Here is a 26,049-nt window from a genome sequence, read left to right as displayed (position 1 = left end):
TAGTTTTATCTACAATAATATGTTTCCTAAATATTTCAATTTTATTTTTAATAAAGTCTGTAATATAATGGCCAAGAAAAGGCATCTTTCATGAACTCCTAACAGTTTATCTTATGATATTGTCTTATGAGGGTTTTATTTGATGCAGTTTTAGCTATCACTGGATATAAACAGAAACAAAAAGTTTTGAGCTCAAGCAATTGTTTGGTTTTCTTCTGCTTGCCTAGCTACATCTTCATAATTCTGATCTAAACACTGGGGGCTGCTCTGAGAAACCTCACCAGAAGTGCAGTCCATGGGAAGCTGCCATCTCCTGCCTGTGCTGAGGGCCAGAGAGGGCAACACTGTGTGGCTGCTGTGCACTCTGTAAAGTGTGAGTGATGGCTTGTAAACCAGATAAATGCCTTTTGAAAGAGCTTTCCACTGATAGAGAACTTTGATCTATGTTTGCATAGGCCAGTGGAGACATCCAGTGGCCACTGGCTGACAAATGGTTGTCTCTGGGTTGTGACTGCAAACACATGAAAGGCTGATGTGAAAAAATGCATTTTTAGGAGTTGGGGGGTTTTTTCCCCTTTAAATTCAGAAAAGAGTTCCAGATGCAACACAGTAAAAACTAAGGTCTGTGTAAGAAACTACCTGGTTATGTCATTTACAGGAGTGCTGGCCTTGAGCCTCTGTTAAACATCTAACTTGTGGCAGCTGTACTGAAGCCAACAGTCCTTACTGGTCAGGTACCATGTGAACCACTAGATTGAGTGCTTTGCTGCACTGAAATTTCATAGAGGCATATCAAACTTAAATCTTTTGCTGATTTTCAGATGTCCAGCTGATGAAGAGAGACTCATACGTGTGTGGTTTTATTAATTACTTGTTTCTAGTTGGTTTCTTTTCATTTCATTGAATAATAATTAACTTTCCAGTTATTTTTAATGCATGACAGTAAATCTGTAAGATATTTTTAATAGTTTTTTAATGACAGAAGGATTTGGGAGGAATGGAGATAGCAGGAAAATTGAAGTAAATGACAACATTTGCAAATTTCTTATTGCCTTAACGCTAATTATGAGGACAAGTTTATGGAACATTGTGGCCTTTCAGAAATACTCTGTTCACTGAAAAGTAGAACAAACTGTGATATATTCAGGTGAAGGTGAGGAATTTGTTGGAATGGTATTTTCCTTTTGGGCTCCATACTTGTTAAAATGTATAAGCAGTCTCATTATAAAAGCTTGATTTAAAAAAAAAATTAATATCCGAACCCCAGTGCAGACAATATTTCAAATATCTATTAAATTGTTGAGACAAGATGAAGTAATAAACATCTTTATTATATGAGAAAATGAAAAGTGGAAGTCGAAAAAAAAAAAAAAGGGCAATGTTCCTCCAACACTGGAATGAAAAATGTTTTTTAAAATGGAAAATGTTTTTTAAAAAAAAAATCTGAACCAGAGTAATAAAAGCTTATAAGAAGTTCACAAAACTGAAAGGGACGAAGAAAAAAAATAAACACGACCCTTTCTGGTTATTGTCAAGAGATGTTCCCAAGCCTAATAAGGACAAAGTATCAAAAGAGACTCAAGTAAAACAGACCACATCACATTGCTATTTCTTTTGGAGAGCCCAAATGTAGTTACATGATAATTATTTCCTGGAAAATGTTTGCATATTGGTATTTAGAAATCTGGCAAATGGTAACTGCTGTAAAATCATTATTCCTCTGGCCACCTCAAAAACTTATAACTGTCCATCAGTGGAAAACCAACCTGATTGGGGATCAGTTTTCTCTCATGGACCTTACAGTCTCCTAAACTGCAAAGCTTGAGCTAATGCTCCGGTTCTTATAACTAAGCCCATGCAGTCTATTAGCCTAAACAGGGAAACCTTAAATAAAGTAGCTCTGCTTTCTTGAAGGCTTTGTAGAGAATGTGGTGTGTTACGTTTCATATGCGTTTTCCTTCTTTGTATAGGAAGCTGTGTAGTCTGGGTTGCCTGTGTTTAGTAGTACACCAACACTTGTCATCTACCCCGAGCACCACAGGGGATCACTGCTGGATCCACATTGTGGAATTGTCACATTTAGGTGTTTCTGGCCTGCTGTGTCACTCTAAGTCTACAATGGAGCTGCCAGCTTACAGCCACAGCAGTTTGTGAAAGGACCAGACTTGTGCTGTGGGGTACTGGACCTGTCTTCATTTCCCTGTATGTGCATGTCTTGAAGCTCCTCCTATATAAAAAGAAAATCTTTCAGGGGCCTTAAAGATCACATATTTTCAACCCCCCTGCTGTGGGCAGGGACGCCTTTCACTAGACCAGGTTGCTCCGAGCCCCATAGCTTCTCAGGGCAACCTGGGCCAGTGCCTCACCCCCCTCACAGGGAAGAGTGTCGGTCACCTGTAAGTCTGTTGCTGAAATCCCACCCAATCCCAGCACTGTTAAACTTTAACTAAAGGAGATGTTACATGGATTGACATGAGCACATCTCTTAAAAGTTTTTCCAGTGTCTGCTATGCTCCATTACACTTCCTGTAAAGCAGATTCATTGCTTTTATCATGAGTAAATACTGAATTACAGCCCATGGCAAGCTGGACCCTGAAAATAACTGAGCTATGCAGAGACAACTTGTTCCTGGAACAATTGCTTCTGACACATCATGGATGAGTGTATCTTGGCTCGTTATGGAGAAACACTGAAGTTGACTTTACAAGGCAGTTTGCACACAGAATGAAGCCTAATTTAAATTTGCTTAATCCTATAATGTAGTATTAACATGATATTTGCTTGCCAAGAGTGTGCATGCCACTTCTGTGTGGGTACCCTCAAGGCACGTTTCTCAAATTGCACAGCTTGTTATTAACTATTTTTAGATGTTTAGGCAAACTTACAAAAACTGACAAATGGTAAAAGCATTCTGTAATGTTCTGTGGAGAACTAGAACTGCTATGTAGATAACAACAGGGAGTCTGGATCTCACATTAAATTAAGATTTGGACTAAGGAACCATCAAGGAGGTTTTGTGCATTTCAGTCCCTACCTCATGGCATGGGGAACGTGAAATTCCTTTGTTGTATCACTTATTCTGATTGCACCTACAGTCAGCATTATCTGTGGCAGGAGATTTAATGTGCATGCTGTAAGAGGCAGTACGTGCTCCAATCAGCTTGAAGTCTCAGGAGATGAGACAGAAAGGAAGAACTTGGTACATTCTTTAAGGCCAGTCAGTGTACGATGTCATTTAGTTTACTGATAGTTCCATTCTGATTTGATTTGGGTATTATTTCCTGGAGTTTTTTTGGTCTGTGGCTATTTTCAATTTCCCTTTGAACAACTGAATACATTATTTATCAAAGGTATTGTGGTTGGAATGCTCTTTCTTCTGACATTTTTTCCTAAGAATATAATTAGATTGCAATTCTGTGCACTGGCAAGCTGCCTGCTGAGCTCTCTGTGTCTCTTCAAGCTTGCTGCAGAGCAGCTCAATCACAGCCTGGCCTCCTTATCCACCATGCCCATGTGCCTCCCCACAGCCTTTCCTTGGGTGGGGGGTTTATGAGGATGGCAGAACGCGTTGAAAGAGGAAGCTGAAGGAGGGCAAGAGCTGACATGAAGTCCAAATGCCCTCCCACACATGCTGTGGTGTGCAGGTGGAGGGGTCAGGAGCCAGAAGGCCTGAGGGGAGAGTGGGACTGTGCAGTGCTGAGGGGTTCTGGTCGTGTGGAGGGTGGAAAGCATGTGGCCACACAGGGTGACTGGTCGTGGTGACCAGCCGTGGGCTGTGCCAGCCCTGTCCACCTCAGAGAAGGTGGCTGGAATTGGGGGACTGTGCATCCCACCGTGCCACTGCAGGGCCCCTCAGCATGGCACCAGGGCATGTCAGCATAGTGCTAACATTTGAAAATACTCCTCAATGAAATGCAAGCAGGTCTGTTCAAAAACTCCTGCAAGTAGGAATGTTTCTGAAGGGGTGACTTTCTGCCTTGTTATACCATGCACGTTTTCTAGATTTACACTAGCTGTTTTGTGAGGACTTTAATTTCTTACATTTTAATTTAATGAAAGGGCGTGGGATGAGGGTGAAATTGAGCAGAGGGATGGGTGCACAGAGGAGCCGATTGGCCTGGTGCGCCAAGCAGCGGCTGAGGGAGGGCACGAACGCCATCGCTGCCGGCACTGCCCGGCCCTCGCTGGGTCCCATTACGCCCATGGGCTCCCTCAGGGCTGAACCTGCTGGGAGTCGGCGTGGGGAGGGCTGCACTCCCGGGGAGCGGCTGGACCCGGGGCGAGAACGAGAGAAGAATGAGCGTGTTCAGTTGCAGGCAGTTTTCGCTTGTTTTACTCTCTCCCGGGAGTTTTCTCCCTTGGCCCATGCCGCGTTAGGCCCGTGCCCGGTGCTGCTCTCACCCTGAGGCGCCCGGGCCGGGCCGGCCTCCCCTCATCGCGGTGACACCGCCTGGGGCCGGGAGCGTGTTGTGGCCTCGGACACGCCTGTGCTTTCCCTGTCATGGGATTAAAAGATCAGGATTGTTCTTTGGGTGTCAGCCTGTGAATCCCGGTGGAGGACACTTCTTCCCTTGCTCACTCGTGGTTCCCAGCGGGCATACGGCTGTTGTCCCCTTTTCAGAGCCTGAGGAGAGGCCTCAGCCTGAAATGCTGCTGCAGTTTTGAACTCCAGCCACTGGTTGTAGTGTCATAACACCTAAATTCCTCTTTTCCCCTTAAAAAAATGTATGGATATGTTTACCAGTTGAATTTTTCTCCTCAAACCTCTACTGCACTGAAATCAGCAATGAAATGTGTTTATATTTGTGATTTAAGTTTGATCAGTAAAATCAATCTTAGGAGATTGGTGGAAAGTTTTCACTGCAATGTGTGCTCTGCTCTGTGATGCAGAGTAGGTACAGTTTGCAATGCAGTGTGAGGTCTTGCTTGGTGTCCTTAATGGGGATGTGGAAGGTGGTAGAACTGTGCTGTGGTCCTGCTTTAGCATGCCTGGGTCTTATTCCTCATAGGGAAAGGTGGAAGGTAAGTTTCAATAGAGGACTTGGGAAAAAACCGACTGCTGAGTCTTGCAGTTTGGAGAAGACCAGGACGTTCCTGAGGTACTTAAAGGCTAGTTTAGTAAGGCTGTTTTAAGGAAAGTACTGATTTTTTGATTTAGATACTTTTTCAGTCTGTGAAATGAAAACCAAACATTACATGTCACCAGGAATGTTTACTAAAGGCACCTCAGTCAGTTAAATCAATAATGAATATGTCTGGCAGAACCTGTGTGGTAACATTAAATTTCACCCAAGTTCACTATTTAATAAGGTAGGATAAGGTGAGATTTTGCACAAAGACTTGGTTATGCTAAGGTGAGCATGTGCATAAAAAACAAATACACTAGGAGGACATATTAAACAGTACCTGTGTAATGAACTGTCCTAGTAATTGTGTCACACTTTAAAAGAGCTGAGAGTTTTTGTGTGGAAACGTGTCTTGTTGCCAGCTAGTTGGGAAGGCCTTCACGGAGAAGTGTTACTGTATCCCTGGGGGTCAGATAGATCTTTTTGTAAAGTCTGGGATCAGATTACATGGTACTCAAAAATGTGGCTTTGGAGGAATCAATCGCCCCACAGCTTCTTTTTTAATTGACATTTTATGTCCAGTTGCCAAGCCAATAGTGCAGCTTGACCTAGCACCTAAACTGTAAAAACCTCAAGAGTTACGGCAAAACACAGGGTCAGGGAGGTTTTTTTTTACTGATGTGGTGTCTTGTTCTACATGGGAATTCTAAAATGTGTTTGTTCTGCTGTAATTTCTGCACCTTACACAATAATACATAATGCTTACATAAAATCTGTATGGGAAATGCCTGTCATTCAGCAGGGGCAATTCAGTTAACAGATTTTGCTCTTTGTAGACAAGTTTTTTTCAGATTTTTCACATTTGGGGATGTTGTCTTTAGGTAGTGTGATTGGTATATAACTCACCAAGGCAGTACCTTACAGGTGCTTATTAAAAGAATCTGAATATCGAAGGCCAGAGGGTTATAGGATATGTTTGTTGTTAAGGCCTGATTTGTTTGTTTGTTTGTTTTTGGTCAGAGACAGTGACTGTTCTAATATTTCTTTTTGTCTGAGTGGGAACAGTTCCTAATGAGAAAGAATGAAACAAAGAAATTATGAAATGAGAATTATCTTTTTACACAGCAAGTAATCTCTACTGTGCTGCATTAGCAATGCAGTAGGCTGACCTATCACAGCAGAAGTGAAGGAAGAGAGAGGTCCAGGAAAAAATATCATGCTTCAGCAGGTAATTTTTTCATCTTTGAGTAACACAAAACTTTTACTGGTATCTAGAAGGCCAGCTGATAATTTCAAGAATAAGTATTTTAAAGTATCAAAACCATGTGGGGGAGAATCAGTAGAGGAAGAATACGGGAATGTGAGGCTTCAGGTCACTGAACTTAAGGGAACCAGCAGAGAAGATAAGGACATTTCAGAAACCCTAAATGGCTTGTTTGACTTGACTTTAGAGAATGGAAAGATAAGAAAATGTACTCTGCAGAGGTGCTGCTTGATTGCTAGCTTTGCATGTTATAAAAATAGGACACTTTTCAGACATAGAAAAGGACAAGTTGACTTAAATTGTAATGAATCACTGAAACTGGGCTATATTTATTTGAGAATTCTGAATATAGTTATGTGTGAAGTGATGAAGCTGCTAAAGAATAATGCTCAGTTTATCATTAAACCTAGCTGTTACACTTGGAGATTGAACTGCAGGAAATAACTCCGTTTGGGTTTTTGCGTTTTTGTTGGTTTTTTTTTTTTTTTTAATGACTAAGTGAAGTCCTTGGAATGATAAGCTGGTGAATCTAAAAAAAAAAGTAGCCAATGGAAGAATGACTGCCTTGAATGTGGCATGCATAGCTTCTGCAAAAAAACCCCAAATTAGGTAAACAGATCTTTGACCTTTCTTAGAATCAGTAAATGTTTTTGTGGATTTTATGAGAAGATTGCTGGTCAAAAAACATGATGTATATGAGTGGCAGTTAAATGTGTTCAGCTCTGTGAGAGAAAATCTAAGATCCAGAGTTCAGAATTGGTCTGCATTAATCCTGTGTCTGCACAGGGGGTAACTGAAGTTGAGCTGAAAGTTTGGTACTTAAAATATGTAAGTTTGGTACTCAGTATAAAACAGTTGTTTGATACATATTTGAAGTGATTGCATTTATTTATTTTGGCTTTTTGTTATGTCTTAGCTGAAGATTCAAAAATACACTGAAGTCAAGTAGAAAATCCTGTGAACACAATGTTTTAGTATTAAACGAGGGCACATAGCATCTTCTTTGACAGATTAAATAGTAGGTTTCAGTTTCGGTATAGGCAATGAGCTGAAGCTTGATGAAGTGAGAGGAATTTTAGTTCATTATTGTGGCAGCAATGAAGTCTTGTCAAAAGAAGAAGGATTTCTGTTTGGACCTCGCTGCCACTGTGTATCAGTGCTGCTCTTGGTTGGAAAGAAACTGAAGGTACTGTTATGTCAGTTAGCAAATGAGGGTAATAAGCTGTGAGCAACTCTGACATGACAGATGATTTGCATCAGAAAGGCTACAGAAACGTGTTAGCAAACCTGATAGTTTAAGATATGGGGAGTATTAGACTCTATCTGCTTAAGGAACAGATTTTCAGAGGAGACGATAATGTCTTGCTTCTTGTCTTCTGTGTTCCTTGCACCCAGATTTCAGTGGACTGATTTCTTATTGGTTCTTGTACATCAGCAGAAATCATGGGGTTTTGAATAATAATGCATTTTATATATTCTTGAAAATGAAAGGTTTTTTTTTTTAGTGGAATAGAATGAAAGGGTTGTGGTTTTTCAGTAGAATAGCCACTAAAGGGTAACTTGTAAAACTGAAGAGAAAAAACAATGGAGTTTTTAAAAATGTGCATCTATCTTGTTTGAAATGTTTCTCAGTGCTAGGTGTTTGTATGCTTAACCAACCTGAACAGACTGCAGACTGTAAGTGAGCCTGATTTGATGCACATCCTTCCGATTACGGTGTGATTTTGCTGACACTTAGGAGTTATGAAATGCCCTAACATGTTATTATGCTTTAAGAAGACTAACTGGGCAATGTTTTTACGAAACTAGAAATACTCTTGGTCCTTTAGGGAAGTGTCGGTCATTAACAACTCAGGTACTGTTTACATTGTCGTAAGGTGTGTTGGAATGCTAACCTTGGAGCTGGTTTCTTAATCACCATTCATTTGATGCGGTCACTCACACTTCGTTGTTTGTATATTTGTTTCTTCCCCTCAGACCTTACTGCTCGTTTAACGAGCTTTTCCTTTTCCAATCTACTGCTGTGTACTTTGTAACGGGGCCTTGTGTGTGTGTCCACAGTGAAGGGGAGTCAGAAGTGTGAGTTGAACTGCCGGGCCATCGGCTACCGCTTCTACGTGCGCCAGGCGGAGACGGTGATCGACGGCACCCCCTGCGACCCCAACGGGACCGCCATCTGTGTGGCAGGGCAGTGCAAGGTAAGGCAGGGGCTGAAACCTGTGCAATGCTGTCTTAAACTTACTTCTTTTTATTTTATTAAAGTAGATGTGAAAAACATTAACTTTTATTATTACAGGTTGGTTTTTTTCCGTAACTAACATTTCTGTTTACTGAGAACAAACTATGGAATGCTGAAGGGATGGATTCAGGAGGTGTTTTAGCCACTATTAAGCTGACTGCCAGTGAGCTGTTTCCACATACTTGACTTTCTACAGAAGAGGTTCTTAGAACAAAAAGATTGAAAGCTTAAATAAGAAAGAAATGCAGTATGTTTCTTTGATTCAGTTTTAGAGTGGAGATGTTTTTCAGAGTCTGCAACAGAATGGTTTCTTTTGATTTCTTTAGAGCTGCTGCTAGTCTAACTTGTCTGATTGGGCCACATTTGCCTCAGGTTTTACTGGCTCTCCATTTACTCAGCAGAGAAGTTCTTCTCTTAGAAGACACTTGAGTGAATGGTTACTGTTCATGGGTTCAGAAGGAGCTGCTGTGTTGACTTTTTGCAGTCTGCTGTGTAGACTCCCTTTCAAATGAATAAATACACTTTTTGCAATTTTAAACAAAATGTTACAGTTTTTTGAAAAAAAAAGTTGGTAATCTTTCAAGTAAGGTTAGTGAAAGAAATAAATTCCTAGCGAGGGGCATTTGTCACTTGGCTGATGTTTCCTACATATGTTGGCAAAAGATGCAGAAGTGGCTCAGATGTGACTCATGAACTCAAATAGTGAAAGGTCAAGTTCAGTTTAAGTAGTTGGTTTGCCAGGGGAAATCACTGATGAACACAACCTTGTCTTTGGCATGTCCCGATTCCTCTTACTTGTGCACATGTGGACAATGCCATGTTTGTTCCTGTTCTGTGTTTCTTAGTGCGAGCAAAGCCATAGCTTTGAATTTTCTTTGTACATGATAGATCTGGGTGAAGTTGATTGTGCTTTAAAGCTTCCCTTGATCTCAGACCAATTCAGAAAGCGCCAGAAATTTGTTTTAGTTTTAGTTCTGATCTGTGACCCAGAAAACTGATAATTGAGTTGTGTCTAACAAATATGTGGTCTCTATCACCCTCTGTTGGACATTTTTTTGCATTACCAGAACAATAATATCCTGGTGTTACAAGCCATTATCTATTTTGTTCCCAGGACCATTGGTTTTGGTTAGTATTTTCAGCTTACGTTATTCTTAGGAAAAAAAAAAAGATGGAAAATTCTGCTATAATAAAAATTACTTAGAAGTATAGTAGGAGATGAAATAGTCCTTTAAAAAAACTTAAAAAGTTAGAAAACCCAACAAATTAGGGTATTTCATCATAAGAACATGTTGTCTGTGACATTGTAATAAATGGCACATACAATAATGCAAGTACTACAAAAAGAGCTCACTTGTCATTGATATGATTGTGTATTTCCTGATCTAGATTAGACTGAATCCTGATGAAATTAAAAATTCCTAAATGAATTAAATACTTTAAAAATAAAACTAGGCAAAGTAGGAAGAATGGTGTGATATTCTACCTATGCAGAAGAAAGAAGTTAGAACAATGATCTTGATAATCAGTTGTGTTATTTCTGTGTAAGTTTGGTTTTCTGCACACTTGAACAATATTATTTCTGATGGATTTTGTTAAGTGAACATATGTTTTCACTGACAGTCTTACTGAGTTCCACTTTTGTTTTTCAATAGTTTTTATTTAGTGCCACAGCTAGTTATTGCTAATACATATGCTTTGAATATGTTTCAGTATTACTGAGTATGTGGGGTTTTTTTAATACATTTGCTACTCCTCTTCTAATCTTACATTTGTTAAATTAGAGTCACTACGAATGGGACTTCCTTCAACTTGCTATTTAAACAGACACTTCTGACTTCTTCCTTCAAGATATTTTTTTCTTATTTTGTTTAAAATGAGTACATCCTTATATTTCTTCTGGAGACAGTGGATTGGTCCTACTCAGTAACTTTTAAGCTTAGAAGAAAAATGCAAGGAGAATACTGAGGAGACTTTATAAGCAAGCTGTGAGAAAAGAATGTTCTTAATAATTTTGATCTTGCCCATAGATTAGGAAATGTACCTCTAGGGCAGCACGTTGCATGTGGTTTTGCACGTGTCTAGGACACTCCCACTAGCAGAAGTCTTCCCGGTACCTGGGCAGGTGTGAGTACCGACTCAAGGTAGTTTGGGAGACAGAAAAGTTCTTTGGGAGCTGTGAAACGAATTGGCTTTGCAGAGATGTTGGTTACCACGTGGGGGCGCGCTTTACAAAAGGATCATGTAGCATTTCGCCCAAAATTCTGTTTGGGTGGGAACTGTAGATACCTCTTAAAGGTATCTGAAACAACTATTTTCTGTCTCCTGATTTTTATATTACATTTTCTCTTGCATTGTGGTTTGTTTTCATCTTCCAGTTAACTTCTGAAATTAATTGAAAAATATCTAAGCAGTTTTAAAATGCACGCTGTGAGTAACTTCAGTAGCAAAATAATTGGTAATAGATGTTTTACTTGCTTAAAAAAAAAAGAGTGCATCAGATACTGAAAACTTGCAAACTTTCTAGGGAGGTAAGTTGTGTCAGCTATAGGAAGCACAGCCAACCATGCTAAATCTCCATCAGAAAAAAATGATGAGGCAAGGAGCTCCTATTTGGAACTGTGCTGAAGTTTGCTAGTGTCCAGGTAAGAGAACTGTAGGTGACATTGTTGTTTTAAGTTAGGGAACTTTTAATGGCTGTAGGATCAGAGGTGACAGATCAGGATGATGAGAAGTGTGTACTTTCAATAAGTTAGGGTTATTCTCATGACTGATACATGTTGAAATATAGAGTAGTCCTATGGTTGTCTTGAGGGTTATAGAAGCTGTTTTCTGTAGGAACCTCAGCTTACTTGTGCCATGTTGATTGCTTACATTGAAAAAAGGTCTGGGGTAGATTCGGAGTTTTTCTGTGTGTGCTTTCTTAAAATTGGAGCCAGACTTCTCTGTCCTCTTGTGTTTACTTTGTAGGCTCTTCTGTGTGAGTACTCTGTACTGTACTAGCTTCTGTGAAGCTTTCCTCTTTTTTCCTTTGGCATTACTGTGTTCTTTTTAAATCACTAATAATATAAGGAAGAACCTGATCTCTAGATTAACAAAGCAGAAGCAATGGCACATAGATACCTATATCTGTCCTTCACCTGATTTACAGAAAATGTTTGTGGTTGCTTGTTCATCCTGCTTGGTTGTATTGAAAGGGGGTGTATTCTTCACTGAACAGGAACTTTGTAATGCTTTCTGTCATGAGATTGAAAGAATTTGAAAGCAGCCTGAGAAACTGTACCCAGTGAAACATGGTCTGTGCACCAGGGGCGTGCTCTGGCTTTCAGTTCTTTGGTGTTAGCATTGCTGTTTGGTACTGGGGAGCACAAAGGCGAGTGACAAGTGGTGCCAGGTACTGTTTGTATTTGAGAAGGACCAGTGTGAGGAACTGTTTCTAGTTACTTGATCTTACCCTAAAAGTTGGCCTCGAAACAGGGAATAGCTTACACTGTTTATATGATGGGATGTTGAGAAGGTGCATTCTGCTGGGAATTGTCACCAAGGCTTTCCCCAGCATATGACTGCACAAAGGATATGCTCTGTAAAAGTGGGAAGTCAGATCATGGAGCCTATGACTTTCAGATGCTGAAATGCATTGTAGAATCAAATAATTAAATCTCTTGTTTGTTCATATTCAAGGCTTGCTTTTGTCTTACTGTTTTGTTTGGTTTTTATCAATAGTTGCTGAGGACACAGTGGTTTGAGCTCAAGACCTTTTTTACAGATAGGTGGGATGCATTCAAAGAAGCTCATATTGTGTATGTAGCCTCTGTTGAAGGCCTTTTCGTTCAAGGAAAAATGGTTGCTCTCTAAAATATACCACAGATGTGAAAAACTATGGTTACAATAGAATGTGCTCTCCTTCTTTCTGCTTTTTCATAGATACCATTGTAATTTCTTGGCTCTTGGAAATAGGACTCTTCATTGTTTCTCTTCATAATGACTTGCTAATGCCAAGCTCTGCATTGGGAAACACCTGCCAGGCATTAATAAGGTGTTAATGGAAGAAACAGGTTCCTGGGAGCTAAGAAATAACTGCTTGTTGCCACTTCTTCCCTTCGTTTGAATAGTTTTTGTTAAATGTTTTACAGAGTGAATCTCTGTGAGATTTCTTGTCCTCACTCTCTGTAAAGTCTTTTATCCTTCTTCCATTTATAAAGCAACACTAAAATTTTTTGGTGTATGATCTTTGACCATGACCTAACTTGTTTCTGATACCTGATACACAGGAGGGGCAACCACTGCACCTAAAAACAGTGAAAGGATAACTTTGCTGCCTTTGAACAGAGCTGAAACTGATGTAAAATCTGGTGATAGGTAGTTGTGAGTAGCAAACATTGAAGTTCAAACAAAATGATTAAGCACTGGATCTGTATATTTGTTCTTTTCCCATTGTCTATCAGCCTCTAGTTCTGAAAAAGACCTCATAATCCAAAGGATGGAGCTCGTCACTCTTCCGTGGAGCTGCTGTCTGAATCTATAGTTCTGCATCTTTCATTTTGCTATAAATGACCCAGTAAAACAGGTGTCGTCAGGATCAGATGTTGCTTACAATGACATTTAACATTGAAAAAACACCAAAAAAACCCCCAAACCAACCTAAAATGGTATTATGAAATATCTTCATTCTAAAATTTTATTTTATTTACTTTATATTAAAACCAAATTATTTTATTTATTTTAAATGTGCTACATAGCGTGTTGCTTGGAAAATGTTTGTTTTGCTTCAGTTTGAAGCAAAACTTGGTGCGGAAGTGTGGCATAGAATGGCTAATCCATATTCTGATTATCTCTCTGCTCTACTCTCTGTCTCTGTTCTCCTGTCAGATGTGGTCAGTAATGTCTAACCCGCCTGTAGGAAGCACCTTGAGATATATATGAGCGAAGTAAGGGAGTTTTGTGTACCTTTATTTTGTTCTTATTTCTGCACTTTTTAAAACAATTATTTTTCACGTTTGAATGTCTTTATGAAAGGGTAGAATGTAATTCTTATCTGCAGTATGCCTTTGTCGTCATAGATTGGCTGACAGTGTTAGAAAATACATACCAGCTTTGAGCTTAATTGTGTCACTACAAAAGTTGTTCTGAATGCAAATGCTGTTATCTCTAGTGATTAAGTGACACAGTTAGGGAATCTAATTATACTTGAGGTACGCATCTCTTTGAACTAGTTTGAAAATTATATATTTAAAACAAACCCAAAGGAAACCTAAAAAAAAAAAAATCTTAAATTTTCAAGATGCTGGGGGATAGCAATGGAGTAGAAAATGAAACAGTGCATGTTGTTGGGCCTTGTTTTTTTCCCTGATTAAACAGTTTCATGTATGTCAGGTTGGAAGTAAAGCTGCGCTTGTTTATCAATAGTTAATTATTCGCTAGTTTGGAATAATCAAATGATCACTCCAGTTTAGTTTTAAAGAAACAAGATACAGTCCTGTGGTGCACTGGTATAAAAGGGTGCTGGGAGCGTTTATGAAGAAACATTCAGTAACACACCAGTCCCTTCACGTGGTTGTTCATAAAGAAACCTGAACTCATGATCACTGCTTTTCCTTCTGAAATACTGGGTTTCCGTGATGGGGAAATTAAGTGTAGACAAGAAAAAAGGAGTTTGGATAAAAACAGAAAATAAATGTGATCTCAGCTATTCCTTTTTCTCAATCCCTTGCCAAAGTATTCAAGAATGCACTCTAACAAAACAAGTTATGGTAGCCCATAGTAAGATTGCAGCACTGTCCAGCATTCACAAAAGAGGAAACCAGTGAAGAGCTGTGTACCCTGTATCATGGTTGAGGTGAAGGGTCTGATGTCATGTCTCCTATGAAGAAATTACTAAGTTATGGTTAATACCTTTTAAGTGACCAATAGAACCAAACCTGTTTTGTTTTATATTACAGCAGTTCAAAGAAAAAAAAAAAACCACCAAGAAATTTCAACCAATTGAAATACATTTGATTTCAATGAATGTATGGGAAAGCAGTTGTAAAAGAGAGTCATGTAGCTAGTGCAAGACCCCTCTTCTGAGGTTAAATAGCAAAAGGAAACAAAGTAATTTAGATTTTATTGTAAAGAAACAAAGAGGGGTACAGCAGAAGTAATGTTGTGAAATGCACATTTAAGGGATCTGTTAAACACCTGGACAAGCAAGCAGTGGAGAGAAAGCTATTAAAAATGGGACCGGCTGCATAAGTATTCATTATTGTTCTCCTGTTAGGATAGGGGTGAAAACTGCAATTATTCCTGAAGTATAAATGATCCCTTTTGCTTTTAATTGGCTGAATTCTGTTTCTCGTGCTAGAAATGTTCAAGCCATTTGACTTTCAGCATCCCATTGTGGTGATTGGCTTGGGACTTCCAAAAATGGCTTATAGATTCCTCTCTGCAGAATGCTTAAAAAGATCCTGGCACCTTGGTTAGATGCCTGAAAGTAGAGATTGCCAGCAGACCCCCTCAGACAGGTATTAACAAAAGAGCATCTGATTTTGGCTTACTGTCTATGTGTTCTATGGCAGTAGAGGCTCTGAGTGGGCAGCATCAGTTTTGTACCATTGTCCCAGGAAAATTCTGGAAGGAGGAACTTGTGTAGTGCAGGGGCAGTGTTACGTTATGCACAAAAATGAAAATGGAGAAGCTGCTCTTGAATTTATTGTTGTTCGGTAATGTTTATACTAGAAGAGTGTAATTGGAAACAGTCACAAGTTATTGTATCATGATAATCATAAGAAAAGCAAGGGGAATAAAAAAAGAATTGCACAGTATTAGAGCAAACTTGTATGGTATCACATATTTCATGAGAATTCTCATTTGGTTGTCTGCTTTCTCTCTGCTTGCTTGCATGGTGTCTGTTACTAAATTTAACCTGCAGGAGGGTTGGAATGTGCAGTAAAACTTAAAGTTATTATACATTAAAAAAAGACATATGTGTGCTAGAGACAGCTTATTAGCAGGTTGATGTGTTCGCATAGCAGGTGGGGTCATGAAGTAGAAGGGAGGCTGTTTATGAACATTTGTGGGGAAAAATAAAGGCTTGCATGTGTGAGGATTTATGAGGTGAGTGCTAAAACAATAATTGAAACAATAAATGGAATTAGTATTTCATTTTAATTTGATTTGTTTTGTTGCTTTCTCTGCCACTTTCAATCCATGCTGCCTCCTGTGATGTCCATGGTCTGGAGATTAGGCTTTTTTCTTTGTTTGCAGTTGTGCTCCCTTGTGCTAGCAAAGTGTTAGCAATTATGCTGTGTTGACCAGTGGTATTTCAGGCCTCATCTAAAAGTCAGAGTTCTTAGAAATACAGTATGGAAGTGTATTTATTGCTAAAGGTTTGTTCATCTCCTTTTTTTTTTTTTTTTTTTTGAAATACTCTTATACCACTTGGTGACAGGTGAGTATTGGTAATATTTTATTATTGTTACTACTGATAAATCACTGATTAGATGAAAATTTTATTACAGTACAGTCATTTCAGGAACTTCAGAATTTAGGCACTAGGATTTTTTCTTTGTTAATTATAATAAACTATCAGAAGCCAGTAATCCAGAGGTCTTTGTGAAAATACAGGAATTTTTAGGAAGCAATGAAAGTGCAGCAAAATACTGTCTGACCTAAGCTGATTTTTACTAAGGAGCCAAAGAGTAAGTTAATGCTTAATTTTGTTTTGATGACTTTTAGGAGCAAATTGAAAATGCTAATAACTGTAACAGAATATTCCAAAATACCTATTATTTAGTCAGGAAACTGGAACAGCAATCTTGGAAATCTACAGGAAATTAAGTATTTAGGCTTTGTTTTCATTTAACTACATTATAATATTACTTTAGAGCCTGGAAGGGGTCCAGTGTGTTTTTAGGCACTTCTATTAAAGCAAAGATTACAATTTTGATAGAGCGAGATAGGCAAATTTGTCACATGAATAAATAAATCCTTGGGAAGAAGGATCTAGTTCTGTGTATGCATCTATTATTCTTTTTATGCAGCACCTGCACACACAGCTATAGATGCACCCAGACCAAATAGCTGAGGAGCTGTTCTTAAAATATGCTTGAAGTATTGACTTACTGTGTTAAACCAAAGCTGTGATAAAACTAACTCTTGAGTTAGGAAGGTGCCATTGTGTCACTGTCTGATGGAGAGATTGAGTCCCTGGGCTAAGTAGAGTGGCTACTTCCAAGACCTGCTATGGATGCAGATCCCTATTCCAGCCAAAGTAGCTGGGCTGTTCTGCAGTGGATTTCCTGTGGGACCTTGGATATTTCATTTAAACTCTGGTTGTTGTTAGTCTAGCACTGTGCAAAGGTACTGAGTGTCTGCTGGGAGTGCAGTCGAGACCCAGAAGCTGTTTTTTGGACTCTGTAGCCCTGTTAAGAACCAATTTTTTTAACCAAGGTGTGAAGCCCAGTAGTTTTGTGACCTCCTTCCCTTGGGCGGCTTGCTGGGAACTGGTTCTCATCTCTTCCATATGATGCATCTTTGTCCCAAATGTGCTTTTAATGCCCAGATTCTCCATCTCAAAATGGGAATGATGTGGCAAATCCTTGTTTCATAGGATTAATGGGATTTTTGTGTCCTAATGGTAGTGGAATGTACTTAAGGCTGAATTAACAGCAGAGTGTTGTCCTTCACTGTAACAAGCTGGTGTTTGTGTAATTTCTATATGTTTTGACCATATTCATCTGCAGAAGGTTGTGTTTTGCCTTTCAGCCAAACAAAGGTGTGGGAGAGTATTCTCAGGGAGAGCAAGAATCTGAGTCTTAACCCTTTGCTGAGACCAGAGTTTCAATTTTGATGCAGCAGCTCATGTTTACAAGATGTTTAAAAGATGTTTACAAGATACAATTTAATTTCACAGAAGTCTAATCAGAGCTCCCTTCAGTTTAAATTTCACATTGGTCAAGCTTTCACATAAGGGTTTTGAGCTTTTCTCAAAAGTTCAGAATAAAAAAGTATCCTGGATGCCATCTGGTATCACCTCAGTCTGTGAAATTTAGTAAGATCAGAGATGGTAAAATGGTGTACAGCTAGATCAAAATGAGCTTGTTCAAACTTGGTTGAAATAGAATTTTTAACAGAACCTGAAATCAGCCAGATTTTCATATGGCTTCACACTGAAACTGCCTCTACAGTTCTTTCTGTTTTCTCCCTACAATTGTCAGGATGTCTAATTTTTGAAGTCTTACAGACTGGAGTCAAATGAATGTAGGATCATTTAGTTTTTCATTTAAAGTAATGTAAATTTCCAGCTTCCATGTTTGCTGAGAGAAATCACAAACTGTGACAAGATCATACACTTAATTGCTCAGACTTCACAAAACCAGTGAGGCGAGCTCATAACCTTCTTAAAAAGTCTATTGATTTGCAAGCCTGTGCCCTATTTTGGCATCTCAGACATTTTATTATTGCAACAACAGATTTTTCCCATTTCCAGAAATAATGTCAAAACTTGAACAAAACAGAAACGTGATGGTATTACATAAGACTGACATATTTAATCCTTTTTATGGCCACAGGCTTCTCTGCAGTCACAGGAATATACCATGTTCTTGCCGATGAGGAAGCAATCCAGTTTTCTGGGGTTCTGGCAAGATGGTGTCTTTGAACAAGAGCATTTATACCTTGCTCAGTGGAGTCATCAAAATGCTTGTGAATAACTTCCTGTTCCCTCTTTGTAACACAGACACCCGATCTGTTCAAAGCCTCTCGTAAAAACCTTCTTGAGAACATGCATTAAACTAGATCAATTTTATTTTTAAAGTATGGGAAATGTATCAATAATGTTTGCCACATGACATTGCTGGCTTCTAGTTTGAAGCAGCTTAATGTGGCATCTAAGTGCATTTCATGAATTGAAAACTTGGTCAAGGTTAAAGTTGTGTCCACAGTCAAGTGATCCTAATAGTTCACTGGGAGTGATTTAGTATCGTTTGGCTTGTGTGTAGTTTTTACAAGTCCTGTGAAGTAGAAATCAGAAACATACATATACATGTATCTCATAACAAGGAGAGGTAAATTTGAAACAAAAATGTGTTTTCTTCTATAAAATACAAAATGTTTTTATAGACATTGCCTTTTCCTTTCCATACTAGAGCTGTGCCTATAATTGTAATAACTGTTGCGTGCCAGGCTGTTGACCTTGCAGAAATCAGAAATGTCAGACTTGTTGGTTACTGATATTGGACTGTTGGTGATGCTATTTATATGTAGTCTGGCTTATTCTTATCAAGGTCATGGACACACAAGGAACTGTGGTGACAGAGGTGGGAACATGCAGATCAGTTTGGTTCCTGTGTAAATATGAAAAATATCTGCCGAATTCTAGTGAGCAACTTAAGAAACTAGTTGTGACTAAAAGCAATCCTCTAGTCCCAAACGTTTCTGTGACAGAGGCACTTTCTTTCCCTTCCTGTTCATATTTATTCCCTGTATCCCAAGCTGTTTTCTGTAGAGGGGTGTGAGCCTTTACACACAAGTATAATGGATTTCTGTAGATGTTTCAAGTGTGCCTTGGTGGTATCTTACAAAATGTAAAGTGGAAGAATTGCTTAGCAAAACATTTTTGAAGGGGACTAAGTTCCTGCTGTGGTGTTAAATACATGTTCTTGCAAAGCAGATACTTCTTCTTCAACATCATTTTGACATAAGATTCTAGTAAGTGAATGTAGTCCTGCTTTCCTAAAAGGCTGTTTCCCACCATATCTGCATGACTGATTTGTACCCTTTAGCACACACACAGTTTTACCCAGTTTAGTAGAGTGGAAAGTATGATGAAAAGAAGAATTGGAATTCTTTAGTTGTAACTTATTTGGTGCTTCTGTTGATGATATTCAGAGCAGAACCAAATCTAGACAGTTCTGCCATGGATTTGCAGTCACACAGGTAAGAAATAGCTTTCTGTGGAGGAGATAATGGGGGACTTTGAAGTCTTACACAGCTTGGGTAGTATGAGAAGGAAATGTTTGTTTCACACACCTGTGCAGTATGTGCAGTACAGCAAATGTCTTGAAGAAAACATGGCTTTAAATCAACTGCTATTTGCTAAGGTTTTAAAGTACTTAGGGGTTGGATGTAAGACTACATTACTGCAGATTACCCAGAAAACAGTAACCACCTGTGACTATGATGCTTGTTCATGTCAAGTAGGAAATAATGCAGCCTGGAATTGCTGCAGCTAGAGACTCAAGATAATAGGTTTGCCTTCCGTTTGCTGTGGGTGAAGGGTTATATAATTACCGTGGTTCTGCTCCTCTGTATTAACATTACATTTCAGTAACTAGCTGTAGCTTGAGTATTGATTTTACTCTTGCTAAAAAATGAAATTTCCTAAAAGAAATCAACCTTTTGAAAAAATGTAATTTTTTAGAATAGCGCTCTTAATTTTTCCTGGAGCTTTCATGATCTAAAACAACATGAATAAGAGGCAGTGACACTGTTCCCTTGAGGAACAAAGGTAGCTGAGAGAGGGAAATTGAGTAAACATATTAGAAGAGAATCCAGGTCTGCATCTCAACAAATTCTCTAGCAAATTGATCTATTTTTAGCAATTTCATTGCTGCTGAAATCTACTTTAGACTAAAATGAATTAGTTCCATTAACTTCCATGCTGGAGCTTGAGATAGTGACCTTATGAAGAGCAACAGAAAGATAGCTTGGACCTCTGATTTCTCCAGCTGGTCCATCAGGATTCAGGAAGCCTTTTCTGTTGTTCCTGAGGAAGTTGTCCTTCAGTAAGAATACTCCGGGCAACACATTGATAACACTGGAAAAGTATCTTGTTTTGGTCAGGTTTTTTTCTTTTTTTTTTTCCTTTTGGGATGCATTTAATGGCAGATTGTTTCCTTCTTGGCAGCTTCTTTGGAAGCAGGCAAATTTTTAGAGTGATGGATGTCTCTCTGCTGAAGAGAACATTATTTTAGGGGGAAACAGCGAGTTTCTTGGAGCTACCAGTAATTCTGTAAAAGTGAATAAATTTTATTAACGTCTTTGAATTCAATGCAATAAACATGCATGAAATTTTTCTGAGAGCACTGCTAGCTAGTGTGTTACATGGCTTCAAAAAGGATGTGATTCGATGTAGGTTTTTGGGTGTGCCTCACCTCCCCCCTGCTTCTGGTGCCGTTTGACTTCAATGAATCTACATTGCTTAGACATATTTCTGTATTTTAGAGAGTACATTAAGCTGTTTTGATCAACGCTTGAATCATCTTGAGGTAAAAGTTCTACATTTTTGTCTTACTGACTATTTTTCTTCAGGCGATTCAAGCCAGATGTACCCTACATGCGTACAAACAGGGCTTTATGTGAAGTAGAAATGTAATTTTGGGTTTCCATAATTTTCAGTACTTAAAAGCAAAGACCACTATATCTGAATTTACCTTAGCCATTGCAGAACATCTCTTTGGGTTTTGTGTTGACAGACCAGATACCATTTTATTATAGTTGTGTATGTGATCAAAGCTGAAGAAGAACTTGACTAACCTTTCCCACTTTTTAAAAGAAGAAGTCTTCCTCACATTTATGCAGTTGTTTCATGATTTAAAATTCTCATAAACAGTGCATGTAAAGAAAAGTTTTATCTTATGTTGTAAAATTGTAGAAGGACTGAATATGAGGGAATAGGCATTTACTGAAGCTTATTTAAATGAAATGTGATCACATGCAAATTGGACCCTAAATTTTGGGTCTTAGTATTAAAATATTCCTCTCAGTGTTTGCTGAGAGGGAGGAAACAACTTTTTAAACAGATTCAGGTGGCCTTGCACAACCATTGAGTATTCTAAGGAAGTGTGATCTCGTCGTGCTGAGTGGATGAAGTACATATGCACTGAAACTGTATTAGTGTCTGAACACCCAGCATTTAAACCCTTAAGTAGGTACAGTGGCCTGCATGGAAGCATCCTAAAATATCTGTATTCTGTAAGACTGGAAAATAGTTGTCAAAATTGTATATGTCTCCTACTGTGACAAGGCTTCATTTTAAAGGGATTGTTGCAGTTTGTGTTCACATTTCAAGAAATGAGGCATGACTGGAAAGTCTTTGACCTGTGGAAATCCTACCTGCACGAGGATATTGTTTTACAGCCTATAGGATTTTATTAAAACAAATAAATTTTATTACTGCAAGATTTGTTTGTTTAGAGTTGGCTGTATGTGGCAGATGCAGTTTATCTTACGTGCCTGAAGTTGGTTAAGTCCCTTTGCCAACACAAAGTCCCAGTGTGATGGACATGACTTCTGAACTCTGGAATGTTTGCAGTGGACTCCTAGACTGCTCTAAGGTCATTCACCTCTGTTATGGACACTAATGAATTTGTACAGCTACTGTGGCTAGACTGGAGCTTGGAATTGCTTTCATAGGTTTGTTTCCTCCCTCTGGTATATTTATAAAGCTTCAATTTCTATTTTCTAGGAGAGCAAGACTTTAAAAAAAAAAGTTACTGTTTTGCAAGTAGTACTTATACATTATGATGTATACTTTACTGTATACTTTTGGATACAGTACTTTACTGCTACTGTTTGTGCTGATGGAGACCAGATACTGGATATAACCAATTAAACCAGTCCAAAAGGAGATCATAAACAGCAGTGTTAACTAACTGCATCTTGCTGTACTATAAAATGCTTGACTTCTTGTGTAGGGCTTTTTAAAATGTGTGCTTCCAGTTGTTGTTGCTTAACCTTTAAATTTTACCAGATACTTAAAGCAGTGTATATTTCTGTACTTTTCAGGAGCCATTACAGCAAACTATGATGTATTTTCTGTGGATCTAATGTATTAGGAGTTTAAAGTCTTGTGTTTTTGTAGTTATATTAGTGAAAACAGTACTTAAGAAAAGCTTCAGGCTTATTTTGCACTATGAGTCATTGTTAAAAAATGGATTCATCTTATTTGTTTTCTCCTACAAGGCAGCCTTGCTGAGCAAAGTGTAACTGTAACTTGATCCCTCAGAAAATGTGTTCTGTTTAGTTGTTCTTCTCATATTAAACTTTCTGGTAATCATTTTATAAAGCCAAATAAAAATCTTATTATCAGGTGTTAGGTCATTTGAATTGTAATGTCTAAGTGCCATTCTGAGAGAGAAATAATTATTCTTGTCTTATGAAATAGAAAGGTTTTGGGTTTGTTCTTGTCAGAACCCTATTATCTTATTACCCTGATTGTTAGGAAGCATGAGGAGGAGTCATTAGTCTTGGAAAAATTTCACTCCTCATGTATTTTTAAGTCATCTTAATAATATGAATGAAAACATTGCCACTTCGTATCCTAGAGACTTTGGCTGCCTTTGCCACTACTCTCTGTTGAACATCAGTGATGCAAAGGGGAAGAAGTCAAAAGTCCTCAGTTTCACCATCTGCACTGTGTTCCAGCCCTCAAGTTTTTCTGTGTCTACCTTCCTATAGAAGTTTAAGTTGCAGGACTGAATTATTGATTACAGCAGTGCACCTAGTTGAAATTATAGTCCAAATTTAGACTTTGCATACATTGTTCTGAAACTATTTAATATAAAGTTCAACCCAATAACAAGAGGGGGAGGTGTTGGTGCTTAGCAGCGTTGGACAGTTGCATCCCTTGGTAACTGGTTCAGTGGTGAGAAGCAACATAAACACACCTGGATGAAATGCTTTCATGCTTTTCTTTTACTTATGATTTCCGACAACTTTATTGAATAAATGTTCCTAAAAGCGCTCAGTTGAGGTTTGAAAATATCTTGGTAGAATTCAATAACTGGATTGCCAGCTAACTCTGATTGTTGGGACTTTCTGTAAAGGTAGTTAAACAAATTATTTGTTATGTTGTGCATATTTCCTAGAAAGCTGCTGTGCCTTCTTACATCTTTGCTGAACATTTGTTCTCCATTCTGCTTTTTTCCTTTTTTAAGGGCTTGGGACCAGGCCAAAGAGCACAATTATGCTTACATGGACCCTGATTTTTAAATGCATGCCTAACTAAGCAAGTAAGCAGTCCCATTAAAGTCAATGGGATTAGGTGCATACTTGAAGTTAGGTGCAGGTTTAAGTGCTTTGATGAATTGAAGCTTTGCTGACTGACTGAGTCTTGTAACACAAGAAAGCGTTTCTAAGCACAAATATACTAATGAAAATGCTTGACTAATATATCTCACATGGATACAATCAGAAATACATATTTAATAGGGGAAGAAGTTACAGTAGATTAAAAAAAAAGTTTGTGACACAAAATCCTCAAGGAATAGTGCCACTGCTGTTGTACTGAAGCAGGAAGTCCAGCACGTGCTGCGTTTTTTGTTTATTTCAGTAGTAAAGAATTGCAGCCAACCTAACACAGAGTTGCGGTGGCAGTAGCTTATCATGTCTTGAGCAGCATCATTCCAAAATCTGGCAATTACTCACGTGGGACTTTTGGCTCTGTATTTTTACTGCATTACTGCAAACTAGCAATTTTCTCGAGTGATCTTACTTCTGAATGTAAAATTTTCTTTGGCTTTTCAGTGGTTCCCAAGCAGAAATCTGCATTCAGGCAAACAAAGCAATGCTGTGACTATTTTCCAACAAAAAGAGAATTAATACAAACTATAAAGCAAGTAAATCTGTTTCTGAACTGGAGCCTTTGAGAGAGGTCTCACAGCAGTGTAGTGATCAGCATATCCCGTGACAGCGAGATGAAGTCATCAAGGCTGCGTTCATTTGCAGTCAAACCCATTTGCTTGTCTGTTTTGGACCAAGGCCTTGCATGCCAATCAGCCCTCAGCTTTCCCAGTTGTGGGAGCTCACCTTTGTCTGTTGACTTCGAAATAGGGTCACATGATTGCTCTGATTCTGCATGTGGCAGGGAAGTGCCTGATTCTGCCTGGGAGGGGAAAGCCAAAAGCCATGACAGGACAAGGAAAGCTGCTTTATCCCTGCAGCTTGTTGCTGTCTGCTGTTCTCTAGAGTAAAGCAGGAGCACTGACCAGGGCCACAGGGAGGCTGTGGGCAGGTGAGGAAGGAACCCTTTATAACCAGGTTGCTCAAATAACTCTCCAAGCAAGGATGTAAGAGATGTTTCCATACCCAAATTTTCTCTGTTGCCATGGCATGATCAAAATAAATATTGTTCAGATCTTAACTCATACAAGCATTTTAAATCTTAAGTTTGTAGTTGTGCACATACTGTGAAACCAGTCGATCTTTTTTCAGTCTTTGAAGACTTGGTTTTTCTGGAGTCCCTTTCCCCCTTCTGACAGGCCCACTTAAGTAACTGCACAAGTTTACAAGCAAAATCAAGGAACTTTGCAAACCCCTAGAAGGTCTTTACTGGTCTCATGAGGGCAGTGGGCTCTAGTTTTAGAACATCTGCTGTACACAGTATCAGGTATTATATAATGAATGCTTTTCAGATGCCAAACTGTCAAGTTTTTTATTCCTGCTGTAACATGGAGTTGTAACTAACAAATAACAAGCTGAATGTTATGATACTGTTTAATTGCTCTTTACTGTTGTTTCTGACTGAATTTTTCCTTTAGGAAATAAATATACCTTTAGGGAATAAATAGGTTTGTGCTAAGGCTTATGAGAGCAAAGATGTGTTGAAATCACAAGGTTTCTTTTTTTTCATAAGTGTTTTCTTGTTTTGGCTTGGGGACTTGAGAAGTTTCGGGAAATGCATAAATTAAAGTTTCGGGATTTAATAGTAAAACACATGAATTCTGTGTACAGCAAAGAAAAAATCACGTTTTACAAATTCTTGGATTGTGCTTCTATATATTTGTGGAGTGTTAAAGGTGTAGGTAAAAGAACGTAGGCAGATTATTAATCCCTTCACATACTCACAATGGGATACTGCCAAAGATTAATCTAGAACAGTGAGTTTTGCAAATGTACCTGCAACAGTAGCATCAGGTTTCAGTGTTCTGATAGACCCAGTTGTTTTTTTTCTAGGTACTTTGTGTCATATACTTGTGCTGCAAAACAAGTAGAACAGATAAAATTATGTCTATAGGGTTTTTTTTTACTTGTCTGAGACTAGAATGTGTAAACCACTCTTTTTCATTTTAAGGCTCTCTGTTTCCTCAGAGCTTTATTTTAATTGCTATTTTGGGTTATATTTCTGATAGTATTTTTAGCACATTATAATTTATATTGATAGTTCTGGCCCAATAGCTGAGTAATTTAATGTCAGTCTGACTTCTGAGTTTTTCAGTAAATCAGATTCAATAACTGCAGCCTTTTCTCTTGGGCTGGCATATTTAGGATTCCTGCTGCATTATTCGTAACGATTTTGATGAAAACCCAGGAAATCTGTGATCTGTCTGTTTGTTCATTACAATACTGTTGGATAAGTCTGTTGCTTCTTGGTCTTACCTGGTGTGATGGAACCCACAGTATGACATTCCTGACTGCAATGCCATTTTGTAAAAACATTTTGAGGTGGAAGAAGAGTGAGAACTGACAATACTGTAAGAGTGGTAAACTTCATAATAACCTT

General features: G+C 38.5%; 1 protein-coding gene across 3 annotated transcripts in view; it reads left to right on the top strand.

Moving 5' to 3' along the window:
• Positions 1 to 26,049, top strand: part of THSD4 (thrombospondin type 1 domain containing 4) — a 244,155-nt gene that overhangs the window by 103,000 nt on the left and 115,106 nt on the right. For all 3 annotated transcript variants that reach the window (XM_042039239.1, XM_042039240.1, XM_042039241.1), the window contains exon 7: positions 8,393 to 8,529. In XM_042039239.1, coding sequence (XP_041895173.1) covers positions 8,393 to 8,529 — 137 coding nt within the window. The remainder of the gene's footprint in view (positions 1 to 8,392; positions 8,530 to 26,049) is intronic.

Source organism: Corvus kubaryi, unplaced genomic scaffold (assembly GCF_017639235.1).
Source record: "Corvus kubaryi isolate FWS band 111438036 unplaced genomic scaffold, C.kubaryi_AGA036_p1.0 37394, whole genome shotgun sequence".
Lineage (NCBI taxonomy): Eukaryota > Metazoa > Chordata > Aves > Passeriformes > Corvidae > Corvus > Corvus kubaryi.
Note: the sequence above shows the minus strand (reverse complement) of the source record. Positions and strands in the feature narration are given on the sequence as shown.